This window comes from Sturnira hondurensis, unplaced genomic scaffold (assembly GCF_014824575.4).
Source record: "Sturnira hondurensis isolate 20B ecotype Veracruz unplaced genomic scaffold, ASM1482457v3 Scaffold0022017, whole genome shotgun sequence".
NCBI classification, from domain to species: Eukaryota; Metazoa; Chordata; class Mammalia; order Chiroptera; family Phyllostomidae; genus Sturnira; species Sturnira hondurensis.
In genome coordinates, this window is record NW_028094648.1 from 7,033,100 (window position 1) to 7,045,406 (window position 12,307).

The window sequence follows — 12,307 nt, forward strand, 5'->3', positions numbered from 1 at the left end:
TAAGGAGCTCACCTTGTGTTCTCAACTGCTGCCCTGAGCTCCAGTAATTTATATCCAACTCTTACATGTCCAGTAAGTATGTCAAACAAAACTACTGATTTCCCACTATCCCCCAAGTCTGGTCCTAAGTCTTTCTCACACAAGTAAATGACACCATCAGCTGACAACTTACTTAAGAAAAAAAATCCTAGGAATTGCCCAATACATATGAATAGCCAATGTTGACTTTACCATTACAATATACACCAAATTCAAGCATTTATTATATTATGTCCACTCCTAAAAGCAGGTCAGACCCACTGCGACCTCTCAATCATTCTACTAAATTAACTTGTCTTTCTGCTTTTGTCTCACCTTTCTAAAATCCATGGTCTGTCTGTACAGAGCAAAAACAATCTAATTGAAGTATAAAGGAACTCATATTTCTCCCTGCTCAAAATTCTCTAATAGCTTCCCAATGCACAGTAAAAGCTAAACTTCCTATAATGATTTAGGAATCATTTACACAGATTTACATGGTATGGGCCCTGCATGTCTTTTCCCTTTTGTTTTCCTCTATTCCTCTCCAATTTATCTTTACTTTGGCTAGTCATAATGGCCTTCTTTCTTATTCTTTTTTTTTTTAAAGATTTTATTTATTTATCTTTAGAGGGGAAGGGAAGGAGAAAGGGAGAGAAACAACAATGTGTGGTTGCCTTTCGTGCGTTCCCTGCTGGGAACTGGCCTGCAACCCAGGCATGTGCCCTGACTGGGAATCGAACCGCGATCATCTGAGTCGCAGGCCTGCGCTCAATCCACTGAGCTACACCAGCCAGGGCTTTTCTTATTCTTTTTAACATATAAATTCCTCTCTCTGAGAGCCTCTGAACTAGCTGTTCCTTGAATTCGGAATACTATCTCCCAGGATTGTATCATGGTTACCTTTCTTCCAATCATTCAAGTATTGTTCACGTCTTCCGGGAATGGCCTTCTCCAACCATTCCTGAATAATCTCTATCATAGTATCATTTTGTATTTTCTTCACAGAATTTCTCCTTAGTATAGTTATCTGAAATTATCTGACTTAGTGTTGTATAGTTATGGTCTGTTTGCTGCCTCAGTAACACAGAATCTTTGAAAACATGGCCAATGGCCAGTATCTATATCCCAAGTGCCTAAAAACAGTGCCTGGCACGTAGTTAGTACTCAATATACTATATTATTTGATTGACTTTGGAACTCAGCTTAAATGTCAGTTCTTTCTTCAAAGTTTTTCATAGGACACAGAGTTTATAACTACATAATTTTTGGAATTATCATCTAATCAATACCTATCTTTCCTTTGAAGTCAGATAAAGTCTAAGACACAAAGTCTATGTAAACCTATAATGCTCACCTCTCCACACCCAACCTGAGATACTTTCTGGCACAGTCAATGCTCAATTACAAATTGGGAAGAAGGAAGAAGGATTAAAGAAGAAAAGTGGAAGAAAAAAGAAAAAGGGAAGAGAGCATAAATATAAACGAAGAAAAGGTGTCAGATAGGTGCATTTTAAAACATAAAATTGCTTGTTTCCTCGGTTTTCTTTTCTTCTTCATTTCTTCATAATATATTCATCATATCAGACCATTTTGAAGACCCTCACCCTTTCAGCAACCCTCGTAACCAACTTCCATTATCATTACCCACTTGTTTGTCTTCAGATGTTGCGCTCTTGATTACACAGACTCAAAATTTGTTTAATCAGAACACAGACTATTTTTTCACATGATCTAGTATTTTAAGAAGTAGCTGTAAAACACCATGACTGGTTTTCTAAAAACAAATTCATGGCAGATCTTACATATCCAAACAAAAGTTGACTGAAGTCTGTAAACCTGAGACTGAATTATGCTACCACTGTATCAAAACTTAATTTTGTGAAATTTCCTTCAGCTGCCCTTTATACCATTATTTTTAAAGTTTGACATTATAAACAAAATGTCTAAAAAGGAATTTGATAATTGTGGCATAGCAAATTAATGGATTATCAACTATTTAAAGTGTTATTTATCAAAAAACTATTTTTAAAAGATTTTATTTATTCATTTTTAGAGAGAGGGGAAGGGAGGGAGAAAGAAAGGGAGAGAAACATCAATGTGTGATGGCCTCTCTCATGCCCCGCACTGGGACCAGGGCCACAACCCAGGCACGTACCCTGACTAGGAATCAAACCAGCAACCCTTTGGTTCACAGGTTGGTTTTCAATCCATTTAGCACACCACCTAGGTCTCAAAAAACATTAATAACCTAGGAAACCACTTGACATATAATTTAAGGTGAAAAAGAAAAAGTAAAAAACCACATAAATTAATTCCACAGTTTTGTTTCAACCCACAAGAATAAAAAGATTATGAAAGCAACAAAATACAGGACTTTGAAAGTAGATGAAAAAACAGTAACTGGCCCTGGATGGCTTAGCTCAGTGGATTGAGCATGGGCCTGTGAACCAAAGAATGGTGGTTCAATTCCCAGTCAGGGCACATGCCTGGGTTGCAGGCCAGTTATCAGCAAGGGAAGCCTGAGACGCAACCATACATTGATATTTCTTTCCTTTTCTCCTTCCCTTCCCCTCTAAAGATAAATAAATAAAATCTCAAAAAAATAGTAACTGATTTAGCAACCCAAAGAAACTTGAATCCTAAATCAGCAATGACAAAGCAAAGACACTTAGTTTTCACAACAGGATCCCAAAGGTTCAGAAATTGGCAACATTCAAATCAGCCAAGTATAAATCCTCTAGATAAGATACTGGAATGTCTTCTCAGAAAAAATCAGATAAGCACAAAAAGAAAAAAAAAAAGTAAAACAACCTAAGGATACTGAAACCAGGGACTAGGAAAAAAAGCTTACACCTGCAGTACAGCTGGCAGCCCGCCGGTTCTATTCACATGCAGAGCTTCCAATCACCTTTTTGGGGGCTTCTCTAGACTGAATGATGGCCAAGGATTAGAAAACATTTGAGAAAAGCCAAAAACAGAGGCCAAAACCAATAAACTTAAAACATCAACTTGAAGAAAACAGACTATGCAGGGGGGGAAAATACAATTACTATCTTTTGAAAGGGGGGGGGAAATATTGCATCACCACATACATAAACAAGACTATGATGCTACAGTTAAGTATTAAAAACAAATCTTCTTGGCTATTAAAAATATAACAGCAGAAATGAAAAATAGAAGGCCTGTAAGGTTGAAGAAATCAGAAAATGGAAGAGAGATATGGAATGTAAGAGAAAAAATAAATTTTTTTAGAAAAAGCATAAAAGCCAATATTTGAATACAGGAACCAGAAGGCAGAGAAAGCAGAAAGTAAGTTATAAAATAATTAAAGAAAATACTACAGAAGCTTGTGGTCAATTTTTTTTACACCTACATGTTACCGATACCCAAGATGTTTCCTGAGAGGAGTTTCTTTGACCAAGCCATGTCCTCAATCTGCAATACTTCTCTTCTCCAGACTCTCAAGTCTCTGAAAAAAATGGCATATGCTTCTCTACTACTGCAGTGTACTTTAGACTTAAAAAAAAAAGTAGAATGAACCTATTAACACTCAATGTCATTTCTAGTTACAAAATAATTTCTAATTAACTCTCAATTTCTATAGCATTTTGTCTAAAATGCACATTTTAGCATTTAAAACCTAAGAAGTGTATCTTTGCATATTTGGGATACCAGTTACATCACTATAATTTTTTGTACTCTCCATAGCTGCAGGATAGTAAAGCAGACAACTAGTACTTTTTCAAAAAGAATCCCACAGAAATGTAAACAAAGATTTTTTTCTTTTTAAAAAAATTTATTTATTTATTTTAGAGAGAAAGAGGGAAAGAGAGAGAAACATTGATTTGTTCTCCCACCCATTAATGCTTTGATTGGTTGACTCTTCTACGTGCCAAGACCGGGGCTGAAACTGCAACGTTAGCATACAGGGACAATGCTCTAACCAACTGAACTACACAGCCAAGGGCCGACAAGAATGTTTTAAAAAAAATCCTCACCAGAGGATATTTTCTATTGATTTTATAAGGCGGGGAGTGGGGACTACACGGAAGGAGGGAAGAAAGAGGGAGAAGGAGAGAGACGGGGAAGGAGGAGTGAGACAAAGAGGGAGAGAGAGAAACAACTGGTTGTCTCCCATATGCACCCCGATCTGGGATAGAACCTGCAACCTAAGTATGTGCCCTGACAAGGGGCCAAACCCAGAACTTCAGTATATGGGATGATGCTCTGACCAACTAAGTCACCCAACCAGGGTAAGGATATTTCTTAAATTTAAGGTGACAAAAATTTTTCTGAAATACAGTGCAAATTAAATTTTAGCCTAAAAATGCCAAACACTCCCACACACCATTACTTGCAGATTTTGAGCATTATCAATATATATCCTAGAGACCACAAATACATAAAGAAAAAATGTGAGCCACACATTAAAATACACCCTATTTATTTCAAAAAGGTGAGTAATATTTAACCACATTACTGAGGCAAAACCATCAGACTACAACCATAAATTCATGCTTTTAATTCTTTCAAAATCAAATAAATCAGAATTATACAATGACCTCTTCTCATATAACCAAAAGGAACTTCAAAAATAATTTTTCAATATTCAGTATGTGTATTAAAAAACTCATTCACAATGTCTACCTTCAATAAGAGACCAGTCCCTGGAAGTTTCTTTATTTTTTAGTTTAAGAAGTTCACTACAAAAAGACAATGCATACAGAAGCTGCCAGTTTACAAAGTTCTCATCTCTGTTAGAAGAAAATACAAACCACCACTGCAAATAAACTATTTCATTAACAAAACAACTTTTCTATCTATTCATTGTAATCATGTATAGCAATATGTTGAACACCTAAATAAGCAGATATCACCAAAAAGAACCTGATAAGCACTAAAAATATGAAAGACATCACCACGTACTTTTAAAATAGTTACAGCAGAACAAGAACCAAATACTCACCCAGAGTAGGATGTAAGTAAAAACTGAATTCTCTATACAGAATGGTGCCCAGTAGAGCAGCTACGTCTGTGGATATAGCAAAGGCACTGCGTAAGGCAGTGCTTCAGTGGACAGAGCTGCAGCCCAAAAAGGGGCACAGAAGAGCTCCTGCCCACGTAAAGTCCCTAAATGCACAAATCCATCCGAAAGCCACTCCCAGTCTTCATCCCAGTGCCTTTCAGTGTTAGAGTCAAAATTAAGAATTAAGGTAAAGAAGGAGTATACAATCAGGTTTCGGAAAGAGTAGGTTGCTATGTATCACAGAAGTATGAAAATATATTATTCTTTGGACTGGTGAGTATATGGAATGGAGAAGACAAAAATCAGACTTGATACACAAGTGGTAGTATCAACCTGCAAGTCCCTCACTAAACCTACTCCTTTCTAAAGTATTAATTTAAAAATCAATGGCTTTATCCTATTTTGTTGAGTCTTCCTGAAAGACTCTCAAAGAATGCCTAAGGTTCTTGAGGTATTTTAAACTACACCAATAACTTCAGGGCCATACAGATAATAAGCCATCTTCCTTACCTTTTTTAAAAAGAAAATTAGGAAAAATGAATCTTTAATTCTGATAAAGATTACAGCATGCTCTACAGTAAGAGCTTAACCTGTTGGCATGAACTTTCATATCCTACAAACATACTATGACTCAAAGTCACAACATACAGCAAGAATAGTTTTACTTGGCATTTGTTAGTATATAATAGGCTATAAATTCACATGCTCGCAAAAGTGGTGATAAAACAACAATCAGCAAATTTGTAAGTCACCAGGAAGCTGAAGGTTTGGAAAAAAGATAGCTATTTCCGCTTTAATCTTGTCCCTTGAGTAGTGGTATGGAAGCAGACTCAAGAACAAAAAATGAGAGCAACCAAGGATAATTTACTAAAATTCACCTTCAAAAGATTGAATCTGCCATCTTGGATCTCTGCACCTGGTGTAACTTCCATAGTACAGTCTTCGGCCTAAGTTAAATAACATAATTTTTTAATTGATAGGCCATATAAAGATTAGCTGTGGCTAGTCTGTGACTTGAAACTAAGAACATCAGAAAATCATTAATACGAAACTGAAAAGGAAGGAGGGAAAAAACACAAAGTAAAAAAGAATGAAATTTTTAAAATATCATCGTTTTTAACCACCTTTAGAGAAAAAAATAATTTATTTGGGAAATAAAACTGAGACAGTAGAAAAAGACAAGGGTACTCTGGAATATCTATTAATTACCGTAATTTTATTTGTAGTCGAGGTAACTGGTATAACTTCAAGTCCCATTCGTATCCTCTTTTGTTTTTCACAATAAGCTTTCCAGGTATCTTCATTAAAGCCATAATTAAAATAATCAGAAAGATCAGCACCTAAAGATAAAAAAATGCTTTAGTGTACAAATATTTCAATTCTATTTGTATGCAGTATATAAAATATTATGAAGTATAAAATATAGTTTATTAATCTTATCACCCCTCCTAATTTTACGAGTTCTCCCAATTACAATAAAGAGAATTATATAAATTTTTGATCAAAATTATTTCCTTCAGAAATGCATTATCATAAAAACAACATGCATGTCTACTTTAATACAATGCTAGGCCACCAGCAAGATTTAATAAATTCATTATCAATGATTAATTTATTATATTATTACTCTCAAGCATTTAAGACTACAAAATGGCATTAAAACAATAATAAATTAATAACAAAAAATACTTTTCTGATAATTGTTTATACTACAAATCTCTTGAAACTGATACAATCTACAATAACCTTACCAGGTTTACGCCATGGTTTATCTTCAAAAGAATCCAAATCTACCTCCAAGAGTGGAACTCCATTAATGCTTCCAGGTGCATCAAGGTCTACCCCTTTGACTTTAGTCCCTATTTCATAAAATTACAAAATGGTGAAGGTACGACATTAGCAGGAAGCTGAGAGAGATGATAGACAAACAGAAAACACTGACCCCTTTTTACTGTTCCTAGCACTATATATGGCAAAGGTTCCAAACAAAACATTAATGTTTACCATACATTAATGGTAAACATTTACCATACAACCTTAAAAGGTTAAGGTCAAACCTTATGGCACAGCTGTAAGATGGATAGAGAGGTTAGGGACTTGTTACTTACAGTAAGGGATTCCTGTACCACTAGGAAGTTGCTAACTTCCATGTTTTAATTCAGTTTCCAGATAGTCTACAAGCTAAGAAATGTTTATACTTTTTTAAAGGGCTGTAAGACAAGTAAAAAACAAACAAACAAAACACCATAATAGGAACCCTATGTGGCTGACACAGCCTAAAATATTTATTAGCTAGTTCTGTGATATATGGTCAAATGTGATTTTTAATTAGCTGTAATAGTTATTATAATGTAGTTATCACCTATTCAGATATATGCCTTATTTCCTTACTGATGCACTTGCAAATAAAAATTTTACCTGTGGTTCCATAAACTCTTCCTCCCGTCTTTATGTTAAGATTTACAGGTGCTGTACCATAACTCCTAAAAACAAGATAAAAATTATAAACAAAAACAGTAATATATTCAATGTGTACAAATAAACTGCACACCCACAAAGTAACTGGATAAACTGACAATGACCGGATTTCAGAAAAAAACTAATTTTAAGTCTGTCACTCAGTCTTGGATAAGTAATAAACTGCAGAACACTAAAGATGCAAACTGCAATTTAAGGTTTTCTAATCCTAACTAAAAAATCTGTTCTATCAATTCATTTATAAAAACACTTTTAATTTTAGGAATCAAAAATACTGCTGCTTCCATATAACTTTACTTAATTATCTTTAGGAGAGAAATATTTGATGAAGAAATCTTTTATCATGAGCTGTAATTAAAATATAACATTGTATTAATTTTAGGTATAAAACATAACAAGTTGATATATACTTAAATTGCAAAGTTTAGTTAACACATGAGGTCTGTCCGGAAAAAGTCCAACCACTGGACTTTTAATATAACAAGAACAGTTTGCACTACATCAATGTAACCAAACAGCCCAGAAGAGTGGACTGAAATGCACATGCGTGAACAATGACGACTTCACTGTATTAGTCAGTTGGGGTGGAAGATGCCATTGAGTGAGCATGTGTACTAGGTGGCCCTCAAATGACTAAGTGAGTAGAGCAATGAATCTGAAGCTACTTTTGAGTTAAGTTGGAGCATTCCATGGTGGAAACTATTCAGATGACTCAGAAGGCCAACGCTATGGACAACTGGCAATTGGCAACTTCATGATGACAACAAGCCTGCTCATGTACCACATCTTGTGCAGATTCTGGCAATAAATATCAAATCACCCAGGTGACCCAGCCCTGCTACAGCTCAGATTTGGTACCCTGTGACTTCTGGCTTTTCCCAAAACTAAAATCACCTTTGAAAGGGAAGAGATTTCAGACCATCATGAGATTCAGGAAAATATGAGGGGGTAGCTAATAGCAATTGGAACTGTGTGAGGTCCCAAAGTGCCTAAGTTGAAGGGGATTAAGTCATCACTGTCCTATGTATGATGCTTCTTCTTCAACAATGGCTCTATTTTGCATAGTATGTGGCTGGATACTTTCCGGACAGACTTGTAAATTACCACAAAGTTACAAATGTTTTTTCCCCCTTGTAGTAACACTTTTTAAGATCCACTCTCTTAGCAACTCAGGTGAAATTTTAACAAGAGTTCTCTCATACATATCATGGAAAGATAGAAAAATGTAAAAACAATGGAATTAACCACTAACAGTTTAATATAGGCATTACTATGTATGATTTAGTCACACAATCATTACTTAAAAATAACTTACCCATACTGTGGTGCTCCTGTTTTAATATCTCCTATAGTGACATGAACATCATCCTCATCATCATCACTGTCACTATCACTATCATCTTCAGTCTCAGTCACTTTCTATACCAACATAAACAATTTAAAAATACATTCAATAATCCATTTCAATATCTAATATGAATAACTGAAGTATTAATTTTGCAATTAAGCTACAGTTTTACAGAAAACTTACAAGGTCACAGAAATGCTACATCCTTCATTTATAACTTCAATGTTTTTACATGATAGAAAAGGATAAGAATGTGAAAACCTTTTTTCACCATCATCCTTACAAATATCCCATGTTTTTTCCCTACTATTTATAGCTGCTCCTCTTGCAAAAATGGTCTAAAGTAATTTACTAAGAGAAGATAAGCCCTGGCTGGTGTAGCTGAGTGAACTGAGCGCAGGCCTGTGAATCAAAGGGTCACTGGCTTGATTCCCAGTCAGGGCACATGCCTGGGTTGTGAGCCAGGTACCCCAGTTTGGGGCATACTCAAGAGGCAACCACACACTGATTTTTCTCTCCCTCTCTTTCTCCTTCCCTTCCCCTCTAAAAATAAATAAATAAATAAAATCTTTTAAAAAATGAAGAGAAAGTTACAAAAGTATTTCAAAAATTCTGGGTGAAAAGAATATGAAGTTAAGAGGAAAACAATTAAGATTCACAGTGTCGTGGTTAATTAAAAAGCAGCTTACTTATTCCTATAATTCATCTACACCTAGAAGGGGTTCTGCATGCAAATGGCTGAGGGAATACTTTGTTTCTATAAGTAAAAGTAGGGCCATTTATAAAGGTTTTGTTTTGGCTCTAAAAGGCTACTTAGTGGTTAGTCACGTAACAGTAAATTTAAAAAGTAGAACACCTAGACAAAAATAATTTCTGTATACAATTTCAAAATTGCAGAATAACAACTTCTTTCTTTCTTTTTTTTTTTTACAGGGTTAGATGTTAAAAACAGCCATAGGACTCATACTAAGTTCATACCCCTCCAACGTATCACTTTGAACAGGTATGAGATAAAGACTATCACTTACACACCAATTTTCTTTCTTTTTTTTTTTTTGCTAAAAAAGGTGACAATCAATCTTATGCTTCTCAAGACTCAAATGTCTAATTTGAAAATCAGGACATGCCCTGTTTTGTTGATCTACGACCATTCAGTTCCTTGAAATAACCTCAAAACTTTGCACATGCCCTATTTTATCGGAATCTTTCTACTCCTTCTCTTCACTATGCTTTCGATGGCACCAGATGAGGTATGCAATGTAAGAGGGGGCCAGATCAAACAGGATACTGAAAGTCATATTAAATTCTAGCTTTATTCCTAAGTGCACACAAAACTATCAACACAGATTTTAAACAGAGAAGTAACTAGATTTCAAAGCCTTATGTTTACCGGTTTAGGTACTCCATTTTCAGCAGTTTCATCTTCAGCTCCAGATGGAGGATTATTAGCACTACAAACAAAAATAAATACACATGCCTAGTATTACTTTTCAGAAGTACCGATAGTGTATATTGGTACTTTTAAGCTATGTCTGATAATTTTCTAAAATTGTTTCCACTGGATGGTAAGAAAATGGATGGTTAAAACTACCTACCTGTCTATTCCTGATGTCTCACACAAAGCATGCAGTCAACATTAGAAATAGAATGTAACTGCCACCACAATTTGCTAATGATTTCAAATCTGCAATTTGACGGTGGGGTACAATTGAAGGGTTTTTTTTTTTACATTTTTAAAATATACTTCCCACTTAATCAATTTCCTTATCCTAAATATTTATCAAACATCTGCTATATGATGCATACTGTTGTAATTACCAAGGACTATGTAACAGTTTCTTCTTTTCAGATTTGTAATATGATCACGTAACTACTTAGTTAGTATTCAGTTAATACACATGCCCCTGCCAGGCTTTCTGTCTTCACCACTTTTATTGAATATATATTCCTTGTATAAAAAAAATAAACTTTTAAGATAAAAACTTTATTTAAGGCTGCTTTCAAATTTGATACCAACGGCATCCTCAGACAGATGCATTAAAAAACTAATTGCTTTTTTAAGGCCAGTTAATACCTAAATTTGCCATTACAACGAAACTGACACAACAATAAGACATTTCTATCCTAGTACGTCTTCTTTGCAAGTCTCTTATTTTCAAGCATATAGTCATCAACTATAAAGTAAAACCTCTTGTACTACAGTGTAATTGGTTTCTTATAATTCTAACAATTATGATTTCCACAGTGAGAATTAGCCATTAACTTCATTCTATAGATAAGGAAATGCAAGTACAAAGCAAGCATTTCTAAAATAAATAATAAATAAATAAAGTCCAGATGTTGGTCTAGTTCAAAGATCTCATTAAAATTTTTGTTATCTTCTAAACTTTATTCTGTATTAGGTAGTTTCTATATAAATCAATTTAAATTCTACCTTGCTATTTTGTAATATAATCTCCAAATAGAGTAAAATGAAAAACAAAAACTGATAGCATATCTGACAAATTCACTGTCCTCCTGCTTGACCCAAGAAGACAAACTAACAACTGTATTTTTCCAGTACTTTTACCTCCTGCTTAAATAAGCTTCTAGGTAGCCAGAAAGAAATTCAGCTTATTTATATCGCCAAACAGTATTAGCCAAAACATGGATAGATAAAACATGAGAGAACTGGAGACAGTATAATGCAATGGTTAAGAATGGAGGTTTTAACAATGAACTAGTCACAAAGAAACTGAGGAAATCTAAAGTAACAAGGATTCAGCTCACTTAGGACGATGCAATGATGTATCACGCTGATACTCGAACATAGGTTTGGTGCTCTCTTTCCCAATAAACTTTTAAAAGTTTTAATTTTCTATCGCCATTAAAATGCTAAAAACATGACAAAATTATAAGCATTTTCTAGAAAAATATCTTAAAGGTAGGTCTTTTCCATAGGATGAAATAATTTCAATAGTTCTCTAAATAAAGTTTGAATAAGGTATATATACATTTCTGACAGGGACGCTCAGGGAAGACAGAAGGTGCCTCTCAAATAAATTTAATCAAGCTGTGTATTGGGGAATTAAAATTAAAGAATGTTCAATCAGAAAATAAGTTTGAAGACTCGTAGCCCAAAACTAGTATTAACAAAAATGAAATAAAAATTCGCTTATAATAAATTATTTAGTGAGTCTGTACCCTGTTATCAATTAATTTCTTGACCAATTGAAAATGACCACATAAAGAAATATTTAATTACCTTCCAAATGGTAAATTACACAAATCCTCACTTTGTGGTTAGGATTAGCTTTAAAAACTGGGTTGGATACAAAACTTTAAAACTAAATGATACAATGTCAGATGATATATTAGTAAGTTCCAAAAAAATGTCTTCCCAAATTGGGGAGTTTTAAGTGAGGAATAACAGTCTTAATTTCAACACCCCCAAA

At 34.4% G+C, this 12,307-nt stretch overlaps 1 protein-coding gene across 25 annotated transcripts in view; it reads right to left on the bottom strand.

The window, feature by feature from the left end:
• Positions 1-12,307, bottom strand: part of FIP1L1 (factor interacting with PAPOLA and CPSF1) — a 69,961-nt gene that overhangs the window by 54,422 nt on the left and 3,232 nt on the right. For 14 of the 25 annotated variants that reach the window (XM_037034223.1, XM_037034220.1, XM_037034208.1 and 11 more), the window contains 5 exons: positions 10,264-10,324; positions 8,841-8,944; positions 7,466-7,530; positions 6,799-6,906; positions 6,257-6,387 (listed from right to left, as the gene is read on the bottom strand). In XM_037034223.1, coding sequence (XP_036890118.1) covers positions 6,257-6,387; positions 6,799-6,906; positions 7,466-7,530; positions 8,841-8,944; positions 10,264-10,324 — 469 coding nt within the window. Of the gene's footprint in view, positions 1-5,925; positions 5,995-6,256; positions 6,388-6,798; positions 6,907-7,465; positions 7,531-8,840; positions 8,946-10,263; positions 10,325-12,307 lie in introns of all 25 variants that reach the window. The other 11 variants (XM_037034207.1, XM_037034205.1, XM_037034216.1 and 8 more) reach the window with 2 other exon arrangements.